At 42.6% G+C, this 27,175-nt stretch overlaps 1 protein-coding gene and 2 pseudogenes across 2 annotated transcripts in view; 1 reads left to right on the top strand and 2 right to left on the bottom strand.

Moving 5' to 3' along the window:
• The window catches only part of METTL21A (methyltransferase 21A, HSPA lysine), a 17,425-nt gene extending 16,121 nt beyond the window's left edge, over window positions 1-1,304 (bottom strand). Inside the window, exons 1-2 of one of the 2 annotated variants that reach the window (XM_022567525.3) lie at window positions 1,156-1,304; window positions 309-488 (exon numbers count right to left, since the gene is read on the bottom strand). In XM_022567525.3, coding sequence (XP_022423233.1) covers window positions 309-455 — 147 coding nt within the window. In that variant the 5' untranslated portion in view covers window positions 456-488; window positions 1,156-1,304. The other variant, XM_022567526.2, reaches the window with a different exon arrangement.
• The window catches only part of LOC149748525 (centromere protein N pseudogene), a 55,045-nt pseudogene continuing 27,888 nt past the window's right edge, over window positions 19-27,175 (top strand).
• LOC115802104 (ATP synthase peripheral stalk subunit b, mitochondrial pseudogene) lies at window positions 22,841-24,000 on the bottom strand (annotated as a pseudogene).

The following is a 27,175-nucleotide window of genomic DNA, read 5'->3' as shown; positions in this document are numbered from 1 at the left end:
GTAAGTCATTTAATTTCTTTCAGTTTTCTTCATTCACCCTTAAAATGCAATCTATTTGGTGGGGAGGGAGCAGGGAAGTGATTCTAAGGACTTTTTTTTTGGAAGGGGTGGAGCGATGCAATGTTTTAAGATTCAGTAGTGATAGTTGCACCACTCTGAACTTACTTAAAAACACACACACACACTTTAAATAGGTGAAATGAATTACGGTATATGAATTACAACCCAATAAAGCTGTTACTTTTTAAAAATAGAGACGAGTCTTATAATCAATGGCTGATGCTAAGAGGCTCCCGGGGCTTACTTACCGCGTCCCAAACCACCGCTGCGACTCCCAGTTGCTTCCAGTCCTGCCGGATCTGTATCGTGTGGTTTGCCAAGGAGAAGGTGGCAAGAGGCTTGTGAAATCTCTGCAGCCCCTTTTCCGCGGTCTCTTCATAGGGCACCAGGGCCATCTCGCCCGCGCCCAGCTCTCTGCTCGCTCAAAGCTGTGAGGCAAAAGAATCCTGAGTGAGGTTCTAGCCAGAAAATGCATTATCTCTCTAGTAGCTCCAAATGCTTCTTAAGGCCGTTTTACAAGTTCAAAACAAACGGGGTTGCGGGAAGCCTTTGTCTAATTCCTTTTGCCTGGCTCTCCTGGGAAGTGAGATTTCGCTGGGAATTCATGCCAAAGGTGCGGGATGGCTATGCACTCAGCTGTAACCACTCAGGGAATTTGCAGCGTGGTAAGAGTGAGCGAGGCGGAAGTGACAGCCCGGGGCCGCAGAGAAAGTACCGCTTCCCAAACTGCCCGGGCCCGCGTGGACTGCGGCTGCAACCCGCTGCGGTCTGCAGGGCATTTTTTCGTGTTTTGTTTTTCCCTCACTCCCTCTAAATCGGTGCGTTCAATTGCCACCACCACGGACTCGAACCTAAACTTAAACTGGGGGTTAACGGTATGATTATCCTGCTTTACGACGCCGGCTGGAGATACACGATCGACGCAGTTCCATTTCCTGGAGACTGAAAGTGAAAGACACTCGTGGATTCCGAGTCGCTCGCGGGTAACGAGACCCCGGGTCCGCGTGGACTCGGGCATCCGCGGCTCGGAGGCCTCCCCAGAGTCGCCCAGCCTGCCCCCCCGCCTGCCCCACTGAAGGGCCGACAGGTACGCACGTCCTTCCCGCGGGCCCCGCAGCTGCGGGAACAGGCGAGGTAGGGGCGGGAGCTTGGAGAGGAGCCCCCCTCCAGCGGCGCTGGCCCGCCACACCCTACGGTTCGCGGCACCGCGTCGCCTCCACTCACGGCTTGGGAGGCGGCCCCCGCCTGGTGCGCGAGACGCTTTCCCCGCCCCCAGCTCGACGGCGGAAAAATCCGCCTTAAAGGGCCAGAGAGCCGGTAGACCGGCGCCCGCGCTGGGGTCACGCGTTTCCGGTCCCCCGCCTTCCTAGGCCAAGCGCTCCCCGAGCGCCGGCGGCACGGAGTGGCGGGTGTGGGGCAGGGGCCCGGAGCGGGGATGCAGCGGCGGGGCGGAGGCGGTGCTCCCTCCGCGTGTGTCCCCAAGGTATTTGGGCCCCCAAGTCAGTTTTTCTGGCTGCCGAGGGCGGAGATGGCCGGCAGAGCTAGGTGCGGAGGCGCGGGGGGTGGGTGGTGCGCGGAGGCCGTGGGTGCCATGGCGACCGGGAACCCGGAAGCCACCTGCCTGGCGTTGGACAGGCGCTGGGTCCACTTGTATGTGTGCTCGTTCTCGCGCGCGCGCCTTTTTTGTGTGTGTTTTTACTGTGTGTGCTTGCTTGTTTTTAGTTTTAACGGTGTTGTCAGTTAGGAGGTATAGGAGAAAACTCCCGCCGAAGAATACGTGGTCCCACCCATCCGTATTCGTGTCACCAAAGTGAAGTACGAATTGGTGTAATCGCGCGCTCCGCGCCAATAGAGTGGGAAACGTGACCAAGCCCTTCGCGGAGCCCGCACGTGGCTCCCGGGACTGGATTGTTACACGGGGCGGGGCGCGCTGTCGGCCCCAGTCACGGACTGGGTCTCCCTCCTCCCGGGGCAGAAGGTGAGCGCACCTGCCCTGGAGACACCTGTTCTTGAGGTGAGAGCTGCTGAGAGTGTGGCATCTGGCCGCAGGCCCCTGGGAAGCGCGCGGCTGGAGTGAACATCCAAGAATGTGACCGCGCTGGGAGACGGGGCGGGGGGCGCTTCCTTCTCCCAGGAAGGTTTCTTTTCCCTCTCGGACCTTGACCCGCGACCCCACCGGCCGCCGCTCTCTCATGGCGATTCTCAGCTCCGCCTGCACGTTAGGATGAACTGGAGCGCTTTTCAACTCCGCAGAGCTGGACGCTGCCACCGGAAAGGCTCAGCTGGTGCGCAGTGGGGCCCGAGCATTCCTGTTTTTCAGAGCTTCGCGGGTGATTCCCGCCGCCAGCCACCGGTAAGAGGCTCAGGCCAGGCCTAGACCACCCCCTCTCCTCGCCTCTCGCATCCCGCTGGGGGCGTGCTCCGCTCTCTGTCCGGGTCTTAGAAGGCTGGGACCTGGGGCTGCAAAGATGGTTTGAAGTGAACTTTGAAGGTCACCAGTGAAGGTCTTTTACTTTTTTTTTCTTTCTTTGCTTTACTCAATCATTCGTTTTTAACTTTTTTTTAATGTATTTTTGAGAGCAGTTTTAAGTTCACAGCAAAATTGGCAGAGATTTGTACAGAGATTTCCCAAACACTCCCTGCCCCATACACAGCCTCCCCCCTTCTCAACATCTCCCACCAGAATGGTACATTTATTACAATTGATGAACCTACACTGACACATTATTAGAACCCAAAGGCCACAGTTTACACATGGGGGTTCACTGTTGGTGGTGTACACCTTATGAGCTTGGACAAATGCAGAAGATATGTATCCACCATTATAGTATCATGCAGAGTAGTTGCACTTCCTAAAAATCCTCGCTCCTCTACACATCCTTCCTTCCTCCATAACCTTTGGCAACCACTGACTTTTTTTTTTAACTCTCCATAGTTTTGCCTTTTACAGAATGTGATGTAGTTAGAGTGATACAGTATGTAGCCTTTTCAGATTGGCTTCCTTTGCTTAGTGTGCATTTAAGGTTCTTCCACGTCTTTTCATTGTTTGGTAGTCATTTCTTTTTAGTGCTGAATGACAAACATTCCATTGTATAGATGTAGTACAGTTTATCCATTTACCCAGTAAAGGACATCTTGGTTGCTTCCAGGTTTTGGCAATTATGAATAAAGCTACTATAAACATTCCTGTACGGGCTTCTTTGTGGACATAAGTTTTCAGCTCCTTTGGGTAGATACCAAGGAGCATCATTGCTGAGTCATATGGTAAGAGTGTGTTTAGTTTTATAAGAAACTGCCAAACTGTCTTCCAAAGTGACTGTACGGTTTTGCAGTCCCACCAGAAATGAGAGTTCCTGTTGCTTCACACCCTTACCAGCATTTGGTGTCGTCAGTGTTTTGGATTTTGGCTATTCTAATGGGCTTGTAGTGGTACCTTGCTGCTGTTTTAATCTGCAGTTCCCTAATGACATATGATGTAGAGCATCTTTTTTTTCCAGTTTTGTTGAGATGTAATTGATATATCACATTGTATTAGTTTATGGTATACAACATAATGACTTGATATATGTAAATACTGCAAAATGATTACCACAATAAGCTTAGTTAATATCCCTCATCTCACATAGTTACAGTTTATTTCCTTGTGATGAGAACTTTTAAGATCTACTCTCTAAGCAAATTTCAAATGTACAAAACAGTATTGTTAACTACAGTTACCATTCTGTACATTACATCCCCAGAACTTATAACTGGAAGTTTGTGCCTTTTGATCACCTACACCCATTTCCCCCACCTCCCATCCTCTGCTTCTGGCCACCACCAATCTGTTCTCTATCTCTATGAGTCCTTTTTTTTTTTTTTTTTTAGATTCCACATTTAAGTGAGTATTTGTATCATATAGTATTTGTCTGTCTGACTTATTTCACTTACCATAATACCCCCAAGGTCATCCATGTTGTTGAAAATGGCAGGATTTCCTTCTTTTTTATGGCCGAATAATATTCCCTGTGGGGAGGTGTGTGTATACACACACACCACATTTTCTTCATTCATTCATCTGATGATGAAACTTAGGTTGCTCCCACGTCTTGGCTATTGTGAATAATGCTGCATTGAAAACGAGAATGCTGATATCTCTTGAAGACAGTGATTTCATTTCCTTCAGAGATATATGTACCTAGAAGTGAGATTGCTGGATTATATGGTAATTCTGTTCTACTTTTTAAATTTTAGAGGAATCTCCATACTGTTTTTCCTAGTGGTTGTACCAATTTACATTCCTGCCAACAGTGCACAAGGGTTTCCTTTTCTCCACGTTCTCACCAACACTTATTGTCTCTTACCTTTTTGATAATAGCCATTCAGCAGGTATGAGGTGATATCTCATTGTGGCATTGATTTGCATTCCTGTGATGATTAGTGATGTTGAGCACATTTTCATGTACCTGTTATTTGGACATTTTAAAATATGATTGTTTTCTTATTGTTAAGTTTTAAGAGTTCTTTGTATATTTTAGATAATAGTCCTTTATTAGATGTGTCTTTTGCAAATATTTTCTCCCAGTCTGTGGCTTGTCTTCTTATTCTCTTGACAGTTTCTTTCACAGGGCAGAGGTGTTTAATTTTGTTTCACTTCTTCTCATTTTTGTGTCTCATTAGGCTTCCAGCCCTGATTTATTTTATTTATTTTTTTGGCCACACCACATGGCTTGTGGGATCTTAGTTCCCCCACCAGGGATCAAAACCCCGCCCCCTGCAGTGGAAGCGCAGAGTCTTAACCACTGGACTGCCAGGGAAGTCCCCAGAAATGTTTAATTTTAATGGAAGTTCAGCTTATCAATTATTTCTTTCATGGATCACGCCTTTGGTATTATACCTAAAACAGCATCACTTTACTCAAGGTCATCTAGGTTTTCTCCTATGTTATCTTCTAACAGTTTGATAGTTTTACATTTTAATTTAAGTCTGTGATCCATATCCAGTTAACTTTTGTGAAGGGTATAGGTCTGTGTCTAGGTTTATTTTTTGCATGTGAATGTCCAGTTGTTCCAGTACCGTTTGTTGAAAAGACTATCTTTTTCTCCCTTGCATTGGCTTTGCCACTTTGTCAGAAACCTCTTGACTGTATTTATATGAGTCAATTCCTGGGCTCTCTATTCTCCTCTGTTCTTTCACCCCAATACCACACTGTCTTCATTACTACATTTTTACAGTAAGTCTGAAATCAGATGGTATAAGTCCTCCAACTTTATTCTTCTTCTTCAATATTATTATTCATTTTTTCCTTTTTTATTTTTTTGGCCTTCTCTCCCTCTCCTTTCTTCTCTCCTAGTATCTCCTTTCTTTCTTACCTCCTCTACCTCTCTGTGTTGCTTCTCCCTCTCAACTTTCCTTTTTTTAAACCTCCCGTCTCCTTATTTTCTCTTTTCCTCTTTGTTCCTTTCCTTTGGGGAGCCATCACTGGGCACAAGAAAAAGGATGTGCTTTGGAGCCAGAGAACTATGAAAATTTAAATTCTGCCTCTGACAGTTTAATTGGTATGACCTTGAGTAAACAATTGACCCTTGAACAGCACGGGTTTGTACCATGCCGGTCCACTTATAGTCAGATTTTTTTCAATAGTAAATACTTCAGTACTATGTGACCTGCAGTTTGTTGAACCTGAGAATACAGGGGAACTGTGGATAGGAAGGGCTGACTATAAGTTATATGCAGATTTTTGATTGCACAGAGGGTCAGCACCCCTAACCCTCTTGTTGCTTAAGGGTTACCTGTACTGTAAACATCCCAAGATCCCAGGTTCCTCATCCATAAAGCCTGTCCCAGATTGTGCCCCTCCCCCATTCCTTCTCCCCGCTCTCCATGGTTTCTGCTGAAATCATACATAGGACTTTACGAAACAAAACCAAACCTCCTAACCTCTCCAGCACTCCACTAAACTGACATAGGACATCTGCCTCATTATATTTACTTACAGTTTATGTAGAAAGTTGTCATTTGCTTTTCCTTGTTAGTATTAGACAAGAGTGTCCTTTAGCCCAGCCAGTGTTCTGATTGGTAGCATTTGGCTCAGGGAGCACCAGAAAGAATGTTTAGGAACATATGCAACTCATGTAGACACTTAGTGTCTACTTGTTCCGTAAACAATAAGTGCAACTCTATTTTTTTTTTAATTTATTTGTTTTATTTATTTATTTTTGGCTGCATTGGGTCTTTGTTGCTGGGTGCGGGCTTTCTCTAGTTGTGGCGAGCGGGGGCTACTCTTCGTTGCGGTGTGCGGGCTTCTCATTGCGGTGGCTTCTCTTGTTGCAGAGCACGGGCTCTAGGCACGTGGTTCAGTAGTTGTGGCTCACGGGCTCAGTAGTTGTGGCTCACAGGCTCAATAGTTGTGGCGCATGGGCCCCGTTGCTCCGCGGCATGTGGTATCTTCCTGGACCAGGGCTCGAACCCATGTCCCCTGCATTGGCAGGCGGGTTCTTAACCACTGCGCCACCAGGGAAGCCCTCTATTTTTTTTTAATGCAGCTCTGTTTTTATCAGAATAAACCAAAACAGCCAGTGGTTCCCCGTGAATACTTGCAAATAAATTTTTAATCCTTGAAAACAAATTGGGCATGTGGTAGACTGCATTATTTTTAATACCCAGTCTGCCTTCTACAGACCTGTCCTGGTTGACCCTTCCCAAAGGAGGGATGTCTCCCCACCCTGTTGAAGTCAGGCTTGGCCACATGACTTGCTTTGGCCAATAGAAAGTGGGTGGAAATGACATTTGCCACCTATGAGCCACAGCAGGATTGCACCTTTTCCCTTTGCTAAAGACCTGCAGGCCCCAGATGGGGGCGCTCCCTAACCCCATCCCCAGGTGGAAAAGACCCACAAACGACCCATAAAATATGTGAGCCACGAATGAGAAATAAACCTTTGTTGAGCTAACCATTGAGACTGGGGTTTGTTACATAGTATAACTCAGCAGAAGCTGTCAGAACACAGGTGTGAAAGGGACGGAAATTTCAAAACAGGTAGGAGCATTTAATGCGGGTGGCTTAGTTTCAGTAAAGTCACCCTTTTTTGCAGCTCCCTCTAGCTCATAATGACACCTTAATTGCCCCACACCTGTCCCCCTCCCCCTTGTCAGCATCACCTGAAACTACTGACCGCCTTTATCCAACTGTGATTCTAAGGCTTGAAGAATGTTTTCCTACTTAGGACAGTCTTGTGGGAGATGTGCTAAAGGTAGACTCACTTTGGGTTATCTGTAAATCCACAACGTTGGTAGTGGTAGAAGGGAGCTTATTCTTTTATCCTTCCTGTTTTCTGGAACTAGTCCATGTGCAAGGTCACAGTAAATGCAGCCACCTTGGTACAGTGTGATTCTGCCCTGGGCCAAGGTGGATACCCAACTCGGGCTGGACAAATAATTCCCTCTGCAGAGCGAGAGTTCAGGGTGGCTATTGGACATCTCTTGTTATTATCTCTGTTAGCTCAATATCCATTTCCCATTTTTGTTGGTAGCAGTCCCCTTTTGCTAATGGTCAAGAGCCCAGCTTCTGGGGCCCAAGAGTCTGGGTCAAATCCCAGCTCTGCGTCTTAACTGCAACTAGCTGTGAGACCTTGGCTAAGACACGTTCACCTGCACCTCAGTTTCCCCAGCTATAAAAAGGGGATAATGTGCTGATTAAATTAGTAAACAAAGACGGTAAGCTGAGGTTAAAATGAGTTATCTAAAGCACTTAAAACCATGCCCAGCAAAACAGTGAACTTCCTGTAGCGTTTGCCCTTACTGTTCTGTGTCTGGGGTGGGACTGACCTCAGCTGTGGCTCTAGGACCAGGCACGTGCCCCAGGTCTGGCCAATGAACATTTCCTTCCATCTGGACATGAGTGGGTCAGCAGTGGGCATGTGACCAACGCTGGGCTTACCCGCAGCCCATCCTGAGACTTGCTGGGACTCTCGGAGAACCAGAGTTCCTATTAGTCATCTGGTCCCAAGAGGGCTGAGCCAGCAGAGACCGGAGCCAGCACAGGTACCAGTGGAGGGAGAGATGCCTCCTGTGGTGCCTTGTGACCACCTGGATGCAGTGGGCCGGGAATTGTTTGTTATTTGAGCCGCTAAATTCCCTAATTACCTGAAGTCAGTTTGAACTGCTTTTTTCTTTTTTGTTCCCTGAAGAAGAAAAACAATACTGATACTTTCAGTCTGGGCTGGTTCCTTGAACAAAAGAGAGTAAAGTCGTGCCCGTGCAGGGTCCTTCCCAGTGTGCTGTGTGTGGAGAAGGTTCTCCTGTCATGCCCAGGACAGGAGAACCATCGTGTCTGGTTCCTGGCTGCACTTGGGCTCCCAGGGCCTATAGATGCCGGGGTAACCTGAAAATAAATTTCCCTTTTTCACTTTAGCTGGTATATTTTCTGTTTTGTGTTTTTAGGAAGTAATGTAAACAGAATATAAACGTTCTATAAGGTCCTCATATATAATAACTTGCTGTTGTATTTGCCAAACAACAACTGTGATCCTAATCTTTAAATGAACTTGTGTTTGAAAGACAAAAATGTCCTCTCTACACTCACAGTCAGCAGGTGACTTGAGTCCACACACACCTTGATAAATGTTCGTGAAAGAGAAGCGTGATCTCTGGCTGCACCTTTCTTGTCCATCCTACGATGAAAAGGTGTCTGCTCCCCACCCGGCCCTAAGAATTCTGTCACCTCTCCAGTTCTAGGGAGGCTTGCTCCCCAACTTGTTCCACCAACGGCCTATCCTTTTTGCCTTCAAACAAGTCCAAGAGTCCCCTGTTATCTAAAAATTCAAGATTATAAGAGCGATGCAGGCTTGCCCTTGCCCTTGGCTGCTCTCTGCGCCCATCCGACATGTTCTGTTCTCTCTGAGCGACTCTGGCCAGCGCCAGATTCTTGCCTTTCTCCTGGACACCAGACTTCTCTGGGCATTGGGCTTAAATAGGCCTTTCTGTCTGGGCCACCAGGGCACCAGTCTCTGGTCTCGCCCCTTTCCCACCACCTCCACTCAGCCACCAGGCTCCCCCAGGCTGCTGCAGCTTCTCAGAAAGCTGGCCTTTCCTTCTTCCTATGCTCTTGCCTACTTAGCTTTACTGCAACTTTGGGTTCAGTTTATTCGAAAGCACCACCTCTGCACAAGCCCAGTGTTCCGCTCTGCAGCACGGCGGGGCAGGGGAAGAGTGGGGTGCTGGGGTTGCAGGATGTGGACTCGAGTCCCAGTTGCACTAGTCCCCAGTCACGGGGCCTTGGGCAAGTCACTGCCACGCCTTGAGCTTCGGTTTCCTCATCTGTAAATGGGGTTGATGACAATACCCACCACACAGGGTTGCCGTGGGCACCAAAGGAGGAGATGTATGGAAGAGCTCACTGAACACGGAAATGGATATTACTGAGTATCCTTAGAGCGAAGAATTAAGAAAACAGGCTTGGAGTCAAAGGTCTGGATTTAACTCCTGACTGTGTCCTTTCTAGCTGCATGACCTTGACCAATGAACTAGCATTTTTGTGCCTTATTTTCCTCATCTGCAAAATGGGCATCTTACCATGACCCTACCCACTTGATATGAGGAGGAAGGTGGTTACCCCAGTACTTTGCACACAGGAAGCATTTACTAACTTTGCTATTACCTATTTCCTCACTGTTGTCCCCTCCCAGAGAGGGGAAGGAACAGTGCTCACTGGCCTGGCCCTCGGGGGCACTGAGGCTGAGGAAGGCTGGAGGAAGGAGGTTTCCAGAACATGCCAGGCCAGGAACACCTGTCTCCTCCAGTGGTTGTGGTGATTTCTTCAAGGGGCTTTTAGCTCTAGGTAAATAAATATGGTAACATTCAGCAAAGATGGAAACAAAGTATCTAGAAAGGAAGAAGCAGAACCCACTGCCTACTGGTGTCAATTGGAATGAATCAACTGGGTCAAACTGGAATCAAAGCAACTGGCATGAGGGACTTCCCTGGTGGTCCAGTGGTAAAGAATCCACCTTCCAGTGCAGGCGATGCAGGTTCAATCCGATCCCTGATCCCTGGTCGGGGAACTAAGATCCCACATGCCACGGGGCAACTAAGCCTGCGCGCAGCAACTACTGAGATCACGTGCTACGAAACCCGCGCGCCACAACTAGACAGAAGCCTGCGTGCTGCAACGAAAGATCCCATGTGCCACAACTAAGACCAGACGTAGCCAAATAAATAAAATAAATTAATCACAGGGACTTCCCTGGTGGCGCAGTGGTTAAGACTCTATGCTCCCAATGCGGGGGGCCCGGGTTCGCTCCCTGGTCAGGGAACTAGATCCCACATGCATGCCGCAACTAAGAGTTCGAATGCGACAACTAAGGACCCTGCCTGCCGCAACCAAGACCTGGTGCAACCAAATAAATAAGTAAATAAATATTTTAAAAATTAATCATAAATTTTAAAAAGCAACTGGAATGAAAAGAACTGAAAATGAAGGCAAAAGAATAAAGACAAAGGACTGAAAGGGAATCCAAGATGTGCTGATGAGATAGGTGTCGAGCAAGTTTATAGGCACCATTTTTCCAACAGCATTTGCTCACTGTGTCTCTGTGTCACGCTTTGGTAATTCTTGCAATATTTCATACTTTATTATTATACTTGTTATAGTGATCTGTGATATTTGATGTTATTATTATAATAGTTTTGGGGCACCACGAACCTCAACCATATAAGACAGCAAACTTAATCCATAAGTATTGTGTGTGTGTTCTGACTGCTCCACTGACCAGCCATTCCCCCATCTCTCTCCCTCTCCTGGGGCCTCCCTATTCCCTGAGAAATAACTATATTGAAATTAGGCCAATTAATAACCCTACAGTGGCCTCTAAGTTTTCAAGTTAAAGGAAGAGTCGCCGTCTCTCACTTTAAATCAAAAGCTAGAAACAAGCTTAGTGAGGAAGGCATGTCAAAAGCTGAGAGAGGCCAAGAAGCTAGGCCTCTTGCACCAGTTAGCCCGGTTATGCAGGCAAAGGAAAAGTTCTTGAAGGAAGTGAAAAGTGCTACTCCAGTGAGCACCTGGGTGGTAAGAAAACGAAACAGCCTTGTTGCTGGTGTAGAGAAAGTTTGAATGGTCTGGATAGAGGATCAAAGCAGCCACAACATTCCTTAAACCAAAGCCTAATCCAGAGCATGGCCCTAACTCTCTTCAATTCTGTGAAGGCTGAGAGAGGTGAGGGAGCTGCAGAGGTTGTTCGTGAGGTTTAAGGAAAGAAGCTCTCTCCATAACGTAAAAGTGCAAGGTGAAGCAGCAAGTTATCCAGGAGATCTAGCTAAGATAATTAACGAAGGTGGCTACACTAAACCACAGATTTTCTGTGTGTATGGAGCAGCCTTATATTGGAAGAAGATGCCGTCTAGAAGTTTCATATCTAGAGAGAAGTCAATATCTAGCTTCAAAAGACAGACGGACACTCTTGTTAGGGGCTACTGCAGCTGAGGACTTGAAGTTGAAGCCAGTGCTCATTTACCATTTCGAAAATCCTAGGGTCCGTAAGAATGATGCTAAATCTACTCTGCCTGTCTCTGTAAATGGAACAGAAAAGCCTGGATGACAGCACATCTGTTTACAACATGGGTTACTAAATATTTTAAGCCCACTGTCGAGGCCTACTGCTCAGAAAAAAAAGATTCCTTTCAAATTATTATTGCTCATTGACAAAGTACCTGGTCACCCAAGAGCTCTGATGGGGATGTACAGTGAGATTAATGATGTTTTCATGCCTGCTAACATAGCAGCCATTCTGCAGCCCATGGATCAAGGAGCAATTTCAACTTTCAGGTCTTATTTAAGAAATTTCATAAGGCTATAGCTGCCAGAGATAGTGACTCCTCTGATGGATCTTGGCAAAGTCAATTGAAAACCTTTTGGAAAGGCTTCACCATTCTAGAGGCCATGAAGGACATTAGTGATTCATAGGAAGAGGCCAAGATACCAACATTAGCAGGAGTTTGGAAGAAGTTGATTCCAGCCCTCCTGGATGACTTTGAGGGGTTCAAGACTTTAGTGGAGGGAGTAACCGCAGATGTGGTGGAAATAGCGAGAGAACTAGAATTAGAAGTGCAACCTGAGGATGATACTGAATTGCTGCAATCTCCTGATAAAACTTTAACGGCTGAGGAGTTGCTTCTGATGGATGAGCAAAGAAAGTGATTTCTTGAAGTGGAGTCAACTCCTGGTGAAGATGCTGTGAAGACTGTTGAAATGACAACAAAAGATTTAGAATATTACATGAACTCAGTTGATAAAGCAGTGGTAGGGTTTGAGAGGATTGACTCAAATGTTGAAGTTCTACTGTGGGTAAAATGCCATCAAACAGCACCGCGTGCTACAGAGAAATCGTTCATGAGAGGAAGAGTCAATCAGTGTGTCAAACATCCCTGTTGTCTTATTCTAAGAAACGTCCACAGCCAGCCCAGCCTTCAGCAACCATCACCCTGATCAGTCAGCAGCCATCAGCATGAGGCAAGACCCTCCACAGGCAAAAAGATTACAACTTGCTGAAGGCTCAGATGATGGGTATCCTTTTTTTAGCAATAAAGGTTTGTGGGGTTTTTTTGGCCTCACTATGCACAGCATGCGGGATTTTAGTTCCTGGACCAGGGAGATCAACCGTACCCCCTGCAGTGGAAGCACGAAGCCCTAACCACTGAAGCACCGGGGAAGTCCAGCAATAAAGTTTTTTTAAATTAAGGTATGTACGTTGTTTTTTCAGACATAATGCTGTTGCACATCAATAGACTCCAGTGTCATGTAAACATAACTTTTATATGCACTGGGAAACCGAAAAATTCACGCGAGTTGCTTTACTGCAGTACACGCGTACCTTGGAGATATTACGGGTTCAGTGCCAGACCACCGCAGTAAAGCACATATGAGTCATGCACTGTATGCACTTTAGAGATGAGGAAACCAAGGCCCAGAGTGATTCCAAAGGCCCAGTGGAAGGACTCCAAGGCTAGTCTCACTGGCTTCAAAACCCTTCCCCTCGCTCCTCCTGTCCTTTAGGCCAAGCGTAAATGGTTGCCCTGAGAACAGGCAGCCAGGGTCATCTCCCTTAGAGGACCTCAGTCTGGAGTCAGGGCCCAGACTGGGAAGCCCCTGCCCACCCTGAACCTGGGCAGGTAGGCATGCTGGCCTCTCCCTGCCAGTAGGTTGGCTACCTCTTGTCTGTGGTGCTGGGACTCCATCTTTCCCATCCTCTGGCTGTCCACTCACCCTCCCCTCAGAGTGGAGAACATGGGCAAAGGGAAGTGACACTGACCCCACACACACCGTGTTTGACCCTTTCTGGTCATCAGCAGTAAGTTTTCCGGAAAAACGGGAGAGCTGTGGGCCAGAACTTTCCCTGAGGGGCTTCCTTGACTCATGGTTTGGTCGGGATGCCACCTGCGGACAAACCTCACTCACACCTACCCCGGGTCATGTTCATTCAGTAGTTCTCCAAGAGATCAGCCATTGAAAAGTCCTTAATAGGAAATGTTTTTAGAAGGAACATATGGAGTATCAAAAGGGGGCTAAATATAAACCTGTATTTGCAGAACTGAAGAAGGAACACAGAAAAGCTGAACAGAAAGAGCTGGGTGGAGAAGCTCTCTCCTAAAACAGGGGTTTTTCAGTGGGTGTGGGTGTGCGTTTTGCTGGATATGTGAATTTCTAGAACACTAGAGTTACCTATAATTAAAAAAAGAAAAAAAATCAGCATATGAGGCTAAAAGTAATTCTGATGCCAATTGCATTATGGAAGTAGCTGAGTGCAGATGCACTAACTTTCATCAGAATAAACCCATGTGTTTGCATTTTACAGCCTTAGAAATGGTCAAATAGAACAGAGACATTTAAAATAGAAGTTTCAAATTTAAGACATTTTTAAAGTAGTTAAAGCAGCTCTAGGAAAAATGTTCTACATCATTAATGCTGAAATAAAAAAGAGGCAAACTTTGAAGTTAGGGCATAAACAGGCATGAAAGAAATTCCCATGGTCTAAAAACGGTGAGGAGGGGCTTCCCTGGTAGAGCAGTGGTTGAGAGTCCGCCTGCCAATGCAGGGGACACGGGTTCGTGCCCCGGTCCGGGAGGATCCCACATGCCGCGGAGCGGCTGGGCCCGTGAGCCATGGCCGCTGAGCCTGCATGTCCGGAGCCTGTGCTCCGCAACGGGAGAGGCCACAACAGTGAGAGGCCCGCATACCGCAAAAAAAAAAAAAAAAAAAAACAACAGTAAAAAAGGTGAGGAAAGAATAAACAAGCAGGGACTTGCCTGGTGGTCCAGCGGTTAAGACTCCGTGCTTTCTGTGCTTCCACTGCGGGGGGTGTGGGTTTGATCCCTGGTCAGGGAACTATCCCACATTCTGCATGGTCTGGCAAAAAAAAAAAAACCACCAAAATTTATCGAGCAATACCATAAGCAAAATGGTTGGTGGACATTCTCTCATTTAATTTTCATAATATTGTGAGCTAAGGGGATTATTATCTCCTCTTATTAAAAGAAAAATCTCAATGTCAAAGGTCACACTGTAACCCATGGCAAGCTTGGGGTCTAGACCTAGTTCAAATCCAGTTGTCTGTCTCCAGAGCTCCTTGGTCTTTCAAATACATCAGCCTTCTCGCTGCACTGCTCCACGCCCCACACCAAAGTTTTCAACTAAAGTCTATTAGAGGATTTTTCTTCTTTCTTTGGGGAAAGCTATTTCCATGAAACATTTGGTGGTAAATTTTACTACAAAGAAATTGTCTCATAATATTTATTTGCATATTGTTTCCTTTATTAGTTCAGTTGAATTTTTACATTATTTTACATGTGTATTTCTCTGTACAGAGACCTTACATGTTTACACCGTATGATGTGATACAAATATTTTGCTCAGTTCCATCATTGTAATGCAAAATCTAACAGCAAAGTGTAGGTCCTGACTAGGCTCCCGCTGCTGCCTTCCTTTACTCAAATGTCATGGCCTTCTTTGAATAAGCAGATTAGCTGCTGATTGCAAGGCAGCCAGATAATGAGGAGAGTGGGAAAGACAGCCAGTACTGTCACTTGGCCCTTATAAAATGTTTTCATCAGAGGGCACTGGGCAGTTGACGGAACAGTAATTAAAGTGCCCTTCTTCAGCACCCCATAAAAAGTGCTGGTCTATATAGCCAACTGGACAGTGGCGAAGGAAGTCAAGCTCCCTAAGAATTGTGTAAACAACTCACCTACTCAGACAGGAGACGACCCACTTTCCCACAAATACCCTAGAGCACTGGACTCCAAAGTGGGGGAGCCCAAAGGGAAATATCACTGAGCAAGAAGGAACATTGGAACTGCTGGTTCTATAGATCTTTTTAATCTCACCCTTTAAAATGCTAAGTTTCATGTGATAGCTTTATATGTATTTAATACATTAACATTACTGGACATATATAGACTTTATTAGTTGACAGACATATATTGGAAAGGCATGCTTAAAAATTGTTTGCCAACATGGGTGCCAAACCCAAAAAGCTTGGAGACTGTCTGCCTAGAGGAAGGTGAACGTCAGTGGAGGTGGTGGCAGTGAGAGCCCTCCCCCTAAGTTCCTAAGATCCAGAAGGTAAACCAGAATTGCCCAGGTCGTGGTGCCAGAAGCAAGGTACAATTAGACCTCTCCCTGCTTTTCTTCCTATCAATGAGGATGACACCCTGTGAGATTGCCTGAGAAGCAAGTGGGTTGGGACGGTCACAGAACAGCCTTCTCATTCCCTGAGCAGCCCCAGGTTGTGGCCTCCATGACTCAAAGAGACCAGCCTTCCTCCCAGAGTGATGAGCTCTGCTGGTTAAAGGAGCAAATGGCGAAAGACATTAAAAAGTTCAACATCACTTGTTCTAAAAGAAATGCACATTAAAACTGTTAAGAATAGCTTATTCTTCAACCATTAGTTGCATAGATTTAAACAAACGAGCAGTTGGCCAGAGTAGAGAAAAAGGTGTTCTCTTATATACCAATGGGTGTGTAAATTGGCAAAATCTTTCTGTAGGCAATTTGAAAACATTGGCCAAGGGCTTAAAAACTATAGATCTACCCACCCATCAATTTCTCCTCTGGGTTATTTTTTTGAAGGAAATAATCACATTTGTATTGTTACATATAATACGTACATAAAAGCTTGTTATTCAACCACTTACTCATTCTACACACACTTATTGGTGTCTTTTATAAGGCAGACTCTGTGCTAGATGCTGCAATACAGCAAAGAATAAAATAGACAGGACTTCAGCTCGCCTGGAGGTTACTGATAATCATTGCAGTGTTATTTATTACAGGGAAGAATCAGAAACTAACAAAACGAGCAATATTAGTGTTTCTTTTTGCAGTTATGAATGACTGTAGCCATTATAAATTGTAGAATTCACTGGAAAATATTCACATGAGGTGGTTGAGTGGAAAAAAAGCAGTTAACAAAACTGTGTTTATAATATAAGCCTCCTCGTGGCCTTGAGGGCTCAGAGAAAGGCCACAGCTCTGCCTAGCATTTGAGACAGATGTAATTTAGAACAAATAGACTTCTCTTTAGTGAGAAATAAAGCTAGACAGAACAAAAAAGCATTGGGAAATATGCCCATCATTTCTTCTTCATGAATGTTTTCTGAGGATGATTCTAGAAGGAACTAGAAATAATAGCACCATTGATAAAAAGATTCTGAGAGGCAGTAAGATACAGCTAAGGAACTACAGCCCAACTGAAAATAAGCACCTCATCCAATAATTTTAAAAAACCTCCAATCAATAAAATGTCCCTAAGAGAAATGGGCTTGCTCATACGTTGCTGATATACAGTGCCTTGTTATAAACTTTTGAGAAGGCAAATAGTGATAGCTATCAAAGTTCTTAATGTCACTACCATAACGTAGCAGTTTCACCTACGGGAGTATACCTATAGGAGTACTTATGCCTGCATTTAAAAATCTGAATAAGGAAATGAAAATTAACCAGAACATGCATAATGGGAGTCCCATAAGGAGAAAAGAGAGAAAAGAGGCAGAAAGAATATTTGGAGAAATAATGGCCAAAAATTTCCCAAACTTGATGGAAAAGATCAATCTGCACATCCTAGAAACTCAGCAAATTCCATTGGGATCAACTCAAAGAGATCCATGCTGAAATACACATAGTCAAGCTGTCTAAAGCCAAAGATGAAGAGAGAATCTTGAAAGTAGCAAGAGAACAATGACACATCATGTGCAAGAGATCCTTGGTGAAATTAATGGCTGACTTCTCATCTGAAATTATGGAGTCCAGCAGTCAGTGGGATGACATATTTCAAGTGCTGAAACAAAAAAACAGAATTGCACATCCAGCAAAATATCCTTTCAAAATGGAGAAGACATTCAAATAAATATAAGCAAAACCTGAGAGAATCTGTCACTAGTAGATCTGCCCCACAAGAAATAATAAAGCGAGTCCTTCAGACTACATGAAAAGACACTAGACAGTAATTGAATCCACATAAAAAGATAAAGATCTCACCCTTGACCATACTGAGTACCAAGAATATGGAGGAAAAGGCCAGACATACCACACATTTAGGGAAGCTCTACCAAGGACTTTCTACTTCTGCCTTCTAGATCAATAGCATGGTATAGGGAGGAACATTTGGGTTTTCTTATTGGTTCTCACTTCTGGGCTTCCCCTATTTTCTCAGGAATGCATCTACTCACAAAAAAAAAAAAAAAAAAAAAGGGATGAAGAACACAAGTAAATACAGCATAGGTGAATATAAATAACAGTATAAATGGGAGTTGTGTGTGTGTGTAACTTTTCCTATATTATTTAAATGACAGCTGCATAAAGCAACAATTATAAAACTATGTTCATGAGCTTATAAAATATAAAGATGTCATTTATATGACTATAATAATACAAAAGAAGATGGAGTGAACAAAGCTATATTGGAACAAAGTTTCTGTATACTATTGAAATTAAGCTAGTATTAATCCAAACTAGATTGTTTCCAGTTAAGATGTTAATTATAATCCCAAGGACAATCACTGAGAAAATAACTGAAAAATATATAGTAAAAGAAATGACAGGGGAATAAAACTGGTACACTAGAAAATATCTAACACAAAAGCAGGCAATAATTGAAGAATAGAGAAATAAAGATATGAACTATATGAAAAACAAATAGTAAACATAGAATAAATGAAACAGAGAATAGAAAAACACAGAAAATCAATGAAGCCAAAAATTGCTCTTCAGAAAGATCAAATTGATCCAAAGATCAAATTGATCAAAAGATCAATTGACAAACTTTTAGTTAGACTGACCAAGAAAAAAAAAGAGAAGATGCAAATGAAGAAGGGGGTATCACCACCAACCTTATAGAAATAAAAAGGATTATAAGGGAATACTATGAACAGCCAACAAACTAGATAACTTAGATGAATTCCTGAGAAGACACAAACTACCTAAACTGACTTAAGAAGAAATAGAAAACCTGAATAAACCTATAACAAGTAAAGACTTTGAATTAGTAATTTAAAAATTTCCCACAAAGAAAATCCCAGGCCCAGATTACTTCACTGGCAATTTAAAGGAGAATTAATACCAACCATTCACAAACTCTTTAAAAATGTAGAATAGGAGGGAATACTTCCTCTTCATTCTTTGAGGCCAGAATTACCTTGATACCAAAACCAGACATCTTAAGAAGAGAAAACCACAGATTAATACCCCTCATAAATATAGATGCAAAAATTCTCAGTGAAATAAAAGATAAACAATTCCAGAAATGCATAAGAAGAATTACACACTATGACCAAGTGGGATTTATACCAAGAATGCAAAGTTGGTTTAACATCCAAAAATAAATCAACTTAATACACCATATTAATAGAATAAAGGGAAAAAAATATGATCCTCTCAATACACACAGAAAAAGCATTTGACAAAATTCAACACATTTCTGTGATATCAAAAAAAAAAAAAAAAGAACCAACAAACTAGAATAGAAGGTCAACTCTTCACCTAATACAGGGCATTTAAGAAAAACCCACAGGTTAACACCATACTTAAATGGTCAGAGACAATGCTTTCTCCCTTAGAGCAAAACAAGGATGTCTGCTCTCACCACTTCTGTTCTATATTGTACTGGAGGTCCAGTCAAGAAAAAGAAAAGGCATTCAGATTGAAAAGGAAAACAAAACTATCTCTATTTGCAGATGACATGATCTTGTATATAGAAAATTCTAAAGAATCACACACTATTAGAACTAATAAATTCAGCAAGATCGCAGGATACAAAGACATTATACAAAAGACAAATGTATTTCTATACACTATCAATGAACAATCCAAAATGAAATTAAGAAAACTATTGTATTTACAATAGCATCAAAAAGAATAAAATACTTCTAGATAAATTTAACAAAAGAAGTGTAAAATTTGTACACCGAAAACTACAAAATAGTATTTTGTACAAAACTACAAAATAGTATTTTGCACAAAGCTACAAAATAGTATTAGAAAGAAATTTAAAACTTAGGGAATTCTCTGGTGGTTCAGTGGTTAGGACTCCACTCGGTGCTCTCACTGCCAAGGGCCTGGGGAACTAAAATTCCATGAGCCTCAAAGAGCAGCCCAAAAAAGAGAAATTTAAAACTTAAATAAATGGAAAGACATCCAATGTTTGTGGCTCACAAGACAGTATTATTAAAATGGCAATACTTCTCAAACTGATCTACAGATTCAATGCAATACCTATCAAAAATCCAAGCAGGGCTTTTTGGAGAAATTGCCAAGTTGATTCTAAAATTCAAAAGGAAATGGAAGACACCTGTAATAGCTGAAACAATCTTGAAAAAGAACAAAGTTGGAGGACTCACAATCCTCGATATCAAAACTTACTACAAAGCTAGAGTAATCAAGACTTGGTGGTAGTGACACAAAGAGAGAGAGATATACCAATGGAATAGAATTGAAATTCCAGAAATGAACACTTACATTTATGGTAAACAGACTGTTGGCAAGGGTGCCAAGATAATTGGATGGGCAAATTAATAGTCTTTTCAACAAATGGTGCCAGAACAACTGGATATCCACAGGCAAAAGAATGAAGTTGGATCTTTATCTTACAGCATAGGCAAAGATTAGCTCAAAATAGATCATAGACCAAAATGTAAGAGCTAAAACTATAAAAATTTTAGAAGAAAACATAGGAATAAATCTTTGTAAACTTGGGTTAGGCAATGCCTTTTTAGATACAGCATCAAAAGCACAAGTAACAAAAGAAAAAATAGAAAATTGGAATTTTTCAAAATTAAAAAGGTTTGTGCTTCAAATGACACCACCAAGAAGTAAAAAGACAACCCATAGGAGAAAATATTTGCAAATCATTTGTGATAAGAAAATTGTATTCAAAATATATCACGAGCACTCACAATATAACAATGAAAAAGATAACCCAATTAAAAAATGTGCCAAGGATTTAAATAGATATTTGTCCAAAGATATACAAACGGCCAATAAGCACAAGAAACTATGCTCAGTATAATTGATCATTAGGGAATTGCAAATCAAAACCATAATATGATGCCATTTCATATCCACCAGGATAGCTATAATAAAAATACAGACAATGACAAGAGTTGGAGAGGATGTGGAGAAACTGGGATCCTCATAAGCTGCTGAGGAATGTAAAATGGTGCAGCCACTTTGGAAGACAGTTTGGTCGTTCCTCAAAATATTAAATATAGAGTTTCTATATGACTCATTCCACTCCTAGGTATATACCCAAGAGAAATGAAAACGTATATCTACACAAAACTTGTCCACAAATATTTATAATAGCATTATCGACAACAGCCAAAAGGTGGAAACAACTCAGATGTCCATCAACTGATGAATAGATAAAGAAAATGTGGTATATCTGTACAATGGAATATTATTCAACCATAAAAAAGAATGAAATACTGATACATGTTACAACATGGATGAGCCTTGAAAACATGCTTGGTGAAAGAAGCCAGCCCCCAAAGACAGTAAGAATATCTTACTGTGTCTTACTGTGACTGCATGTATTGTATGATACTATTTACACTTGACCCTTGAACAATAGGGGTTTAAACTGTGTGGGTCCACTTATACGTGGATTTTTTTCAATAACTTCATACTACAGTAATACACAATTTGCAATTGATTGAATCCAAGGTTGCGGAAACTTGGATATAGGGAGGGTTGGCTGGAAAGTTATAGACGGATTTTCTACTGCAAGGAACGTGGGTGTCCCCAACCCCTACGTTGTTCAAGAGTCAACTGTATATGAAATGACCAAAACAGGCAAATGTATAGAGACAGAAAATAGAATAGTGGCTTCTTAGAGCTGGGGAGGGTGGGGAATTGGGAGTTATTGCTAATGGGTTTGGGCTTTCTTTGGGTGATGATGAAAATATTCTAAAGTTAGGTTGTAGTAATGACTGCACAATTCTTTGAACATACTAAAAACTACTGAGTTGTACACTTTAATGGGTAAATTTTATAGTATGTGAATTATATCTCAAGAAAGCTGTTTTTAAAAAGTGAGTTCACCTTTAAAGTTAATAATTAAGCAAATTAATGTAATTTTAGGACAGTGTGATCATATCCTTATGAATTTTATGGATGTTGTAGGAACTAGGCTTCAAAGTTTTTCATTGTAAAAAGAATTACTGAAGTTTTTATTCTATTTCTTCATTGAGGAATTATCTCTACTTCTTCATTTTACCTTAAGGAACAATACTAATTATTAAAATCTTGATCTTTCCGGTTTTCCCTCCTCCCTAAGAAACCACAATAATAGGTAGCTAAATTATTAAGACAATAATAACCAGAAAAATATCTGCTAAAGCAATAGGTTTCAGACATTTTTTACTATAGCTCACATTGAGAAATATTTTATCTTGCCTCCTAGTACATGCTAGTATATAAGTAACTTAAATAGAATTTTCATGAATCAGTATTTACCCACTACCATGTATAACACCCTCTAATAGTTTTTCCTATTCTATTTTATTTCATTTTTGGAAATGCTGGTTGTGACTCAGTAAATTGATTTTTATGAACCACTAATGGGCCCCCAAAAGTGGGTCTGAATCATAATTAGTCCACTTGCTGTCAGAAAGTGTGGATACAGCTTTTTGTTTTAGGAAAAAAAAAATTATCAAAAATGAGTGTATATATGTTCATTAATATTTTTATGGAAAACAATCTGATGGTACAGTAGGCTGGCCAGGCAAATTAAATGGTCTAGGAATACAGATAGATCATAAGAAAATGTATCTGAACAGAGGCAGGAATAGGGCTCCATGTGGATGCTTGTTTATTGAGATAGATGAGAAATAAAATGGGTGAAGAAGGTTAAAAAAAAAAAAAAAAGAAGAAGCACACTGTGGGGACTTACCTGGCAGTTCAGTGGTTAAGACTCCACGCTTCCACTGCAGGGGTCGCAGGTTCCATGCCTGGTCGGGGAACTAAGATCCTGCAAGCCACAGCCAAAAACGAAAAAGAAGCACACTGAGAAGAGATTAGAGTAACTCCAAGAAAAGCTATATAGCTGTATGCCAAATTTCTGATTACCTTATCACCTTCCTCTTGCTCAGTCAAGCTTTACACGCTGATTTTCTAATGCAATAGTTCAGTCACACTGGATTAGCCTGAAGTTTGATTTGGAGGGCTGACAACCCAATCTTGGTTTTTTTGTTTTATTTTTGTTTTGTTTTTGTTTCAACTGTCACTTTATTTGCAAGATGGTTGAATTAATTCACATTTAAACTATAACTTGATAATTTTTAGTCAGGTACCAAATTTTATTCAAAGCAAACTGCTTATTCAAAAGTGATCATGGAACAACTCAAAATGCAGAGCAAGAAGGATGAGAGAAACATCTTAGTGGCCCATAGATTGTTTTAATTGTCTCATTATATGAAACTCAAACTTTTCATTTTTAGGAAAGGGAAACTAACTTCAGTAGAGAGCAATACAGAAAGACTTTGTCACATAGACTAATTTCCATTTAGTCAGTCAACTGTTTCTAGCTATCTCAATTGGGACAGATGCATTTACAGAACTGGCTGTGCTTGAGCCTTCTTTGCAAGCAGCTTTAGGTCTGCAATGCACTTGGCAATTGTCTCCTTCTCCTGCTACACAGAGATGCTCTGTACCACATTCTTCTCCACCCAGTTTATCATGTGCCCTTGTTCCTTTAGACGCATCATATCCTGCACAGAGATGTGGTAGTCCAGGCGATTCTTTACCTCCTTGTATGCACTATGCAGCCGTTCCCAGTAAGTAACCTCCAAGGCCATGGCAATGTTATTCCTCTGGACATCAAAAAGGTAATGGCACTTTTGAACCAGTGCCTGCTGTGACTTCTCCAGATCAACTGCATCCTGGATTTGTTTGATGGAAGCCTGTTTCACTTCTTCGAGTTGGGCAGTTTTTTGCTCATTGAGTTTATCAGCAAATTCCCCAGTAGAGGCAGCATATATTTTAATTACATAGACAAGAACCCCTATTGTTGATATGGCAGAGAAGGTCTCTGCAGTTATCACATATATTTCTTTGGAGAGTAAATATAAGATAAGCCCAGTTCCGAGCACGTAGGGTCCTTTTACACCAGTTTTAGGATAAAGGAACTGGAAAAATTCCTCAGGGATCAGCCCCAAACAAACTTTTCCTCCATATTCAGGAAGAGGTGGTACAGGGGCAGGACTTGGCTGCCCTTTGTGAAAGACCCTTGTTGCCTGCAATACCCCTGGACCAAGGAGGGCTGCATTCTTCAGAGAGGGGGCAGCTGCGGTGGCGGCAGAAAGCACCACCCGGGACAGCATTGTCAGGTAGCGTCCACACAACAGTCCACACTTGGTCTTCACGCCCCAGTGACCGCGACAGGAGATTCTGTCAGGGGCAGAAACAAGGTGGTCCCAATCTCGTTTTGATGATATTTTGGACTTGAAGCTAGTAGAGATCTCTCTTTTGTATAACTTAGCTCAGCCTTGAAAAATTATACCAGCAATAATAGCATCATCATTTTACAATGAAAGTCGAATTGGAATGTGAATAAAAGTGCCACTGGCCAAGGGCCCCTATGCACTAATTATGTCTTATTTGAAAATCTGACCCAAGTATCTGACAATCAAAGAGGATATCTTTCATCTTGCCATTATTTTTCACAGTTATGCCATCTGGCTCATATAACCAGAAGAAAACTTGGCACCTATATCCAATGAGAATGACTGTCAGTTCTCAAAACATCTTATTTTCTCTTCCTGAGAATAAGTGACAACTGATCTCAATGTATAAGTACTTATGTAAAACAAGGGACTTGGGGTGAGGGGATTTTTTTTTAAGAAAATAGGGTTGTTGGGGCTTCCCTGGTGGCGCAGTGGTTGAGAGTCCGCCTGCCGATGCAGGGGACGTGGGTTCGTGCCCCGGTCCGGGAGGATCCCACATGCCGTGGAGCGGCTGGGCCCTTGAGCCATGGCCGCTGAGCCTGCGCGTCTGGAGCCTGTGCTCCGCAACAGGAGAGGCCACAACAGTGAGAGGTCCGCGTACCGCAAAAAAAAAAAAAAAATAGAAAATAGGGTTGGAAGAGCATTTTGGTGTCAACAGATATCTCTAACTATGTTCTAGCAGTATAACCTAATTTATATTTCTTTGTGTTTGTCTCTGAATTTTCAGTTCGGTTTAACAAACACTTTTTGAGCACCTGCTATATGAAATGGAATGAGCCAAGCACTAAATGAATATACCAAGTTGTATTAGTCAGCGAAATGGCTCTAGCTCTGTAAGAAAGAAAACATTGGATTTCAGTGGCTTAATCCCATGGAAGTTAATTTTACCCTCGCTTAATAACTCATTGATGCTGCTTTAGGTCAGCAGGCAACTTTCTTCCACCTGATGATCCAGGGATTTGGGTTTCACCTATCTTGAGTTCCTGCCATGCTCTAGGGTACCAAAATCTTTGGCTTCAAGCTGCCTAAGAGGAGGAAGAGTGAAGAAGGCAGGCACACTTCTTTTTTTTTTAATTCTTTTCTAAAAATTCTTTTCCATTATGGTTTATCATAAGATACTGAATGCAGTTCTCTGTGCTATACAGTAGGACCTTGTTGTTATCCATTGTATATATGTAAAAGCTTACACCTCTTAACCCCAACCTCCCACTCCATCCCTCCCCCAACCCCTCCCCCTTGGCAACCAGCAGTCTGTTCTCTGTGTCCGTGATTCTGTTTCTGTTTCATAGATAGGTTCATTTGTGTCATATTTTAGATTCCACATATAAGTGATATCATATAGTATTTGTCTTTCTCTTTCTGACTTACTTCACTTAGTATGATAATCTCTAGTTGCATGCATGTTGCTGCAAATGGCATTATTTTGTTCTTTTTTACTATTCCATTGTGTGTATATATATATGTACCACATCTTCTTTATCCATTCATCTGTCGATGGATGTTTAGGTTGTTTCTTTGTCTTGACTATTGTGAATAGTGCTGCTGTGAGCATAAGGGTGCATGCATCTTTTTGAATTATACCTCTATTTTTAGTTTTCTGAGGAACCTCCATACTGTTTTCCATAGTGGCTGCACCAACTTACATTCCCACCAACAGAGTAGGGAGATTCACTTTTCCCCACGCCCTCTCCAGCATTTGTCATCTGTAGACTTTTTTGATGATGGCCATTCTGACCAGTGTGAGGTGGTACCTCACTGTAGCTTTGATTTGCATTTATCTGATAGTTAGCGACGTTAAGCATCTTTTCACGCAGGCACACTTAAAACTCCCAGCCCAGAGGTGACACCTGTCACTTCCACTTACATTCAACCAGTAAGAACAAGTCATTCAGGCACCCCTGGCTGTACAATACTGACCACTGTAGTCCCTGGTTGGGTAGCCACTTTCCTGCAACAAGTTTACACTCAAGAAGGAAGGGAACAAGTTAAAGGTCTCCGTCATTCAGATTGTGTAAGATGTAGCTTCTTCTACCTTCAAAGAACCTTCCTCGGAGTGGAGAAAAAGGTCGACAAGGGAAATATCGTGGAGGTGACGTTTGAGAAGATGATTCTTGATTGACAGACAGAACTGCCAGATAGCGTTGGTAAGAGGGGCATTCTAGATGGAGTGACTGACACTAACAAAGCATGGAGGTGGGGAGAGAATGTTGAGTAACTAGTTTTCCTGGAACAAAGCTTAGCAAAGGAGAGAGATAAGCTTAAAATGTTGGTTAGGTCAACATTATGTCAGGCCTTGAATGTTGGGAGAAAGAGTTTGAATTCTGTGCTTCCATTATCATGATTATCATGCATTTTTAACACAAGGGCCCCAGAACAATGGTAGCATTAATCCCTGATGAATAACAGTCACAGTCCAGACAATACATTCAGTATGAAGGGATTTCGTTTTTTCAGATGGTAACACTAATGACAGCATTGTATTGCATTCACAGGCTGTAATAGATTCCAACATTTTGCATTTGTTTCCACGTGTCTTGGTGTTTACGAAATACAATCCAAACATTTCCACTTCACTCTTACTCCTTCTCCCAGGCTTATCTTACATAGTTATCTAGAGATGCCAGGGGTAGCCTTACACACTGATAGCACACACTGGCCGTGCCTCCCCTCAGGTATGGCAGAGGACCTTCCCAGGGCTGTGAACTCCGAACACCAAACACTGCACGTTCCAAAGATGTGACTGCCCCTCCCCTCCCACCAATGGCTCAGTTACAATATTAAGGTCAACAGTGGTGTGTAATTTATACTGAACATTTAATGGGCATAAATGTTTGTTTTTAAAAATTCAGGTGCAAAGAGACGGGAGGGGCACATACAACAGCATAGGGGAGCCTTAGGAAAGTAGTAACTGGACTAGAAATTAAACGTTTTCTGAAAGTGTTTAGGTTTTTGACTCTAGCGTTCCGTGAATTGTGACTCTGATGTACAGCCCTCCAAATCAACAGTGGCTTCAAAATATACCCAAGTTGAACATTTAAAAAATTCTGATTGCAGGTAGGATCTGACTGTCTGCATTATGCTGCATATATCAGTGTATTTGTTGTCTTCCCTCTTTGAAATAGGGTAGGAAGGAAAGAGACAAATTAAC

Source organism: Delphinapterus leucas, chromosome 8 (genome assembly GCF_059928025.1).
Source record: "Delphinapterus leucas isolate spDelLeu-1000000601 "Yukka" chromosome 8, BTC_Dleu_Yukka2, whole genome shotgun sequence".
NCBI lineage: Eukaryota > Metazoa > Chordata > Mammalia > Artiodactyla > Monodontidae > Delphinapterus > Delphinapterus leucas.
Note: the sequence above shows the minus strand (reverse complement) of the source record. Positions and strands in the feature narration are given on the sequence as shown.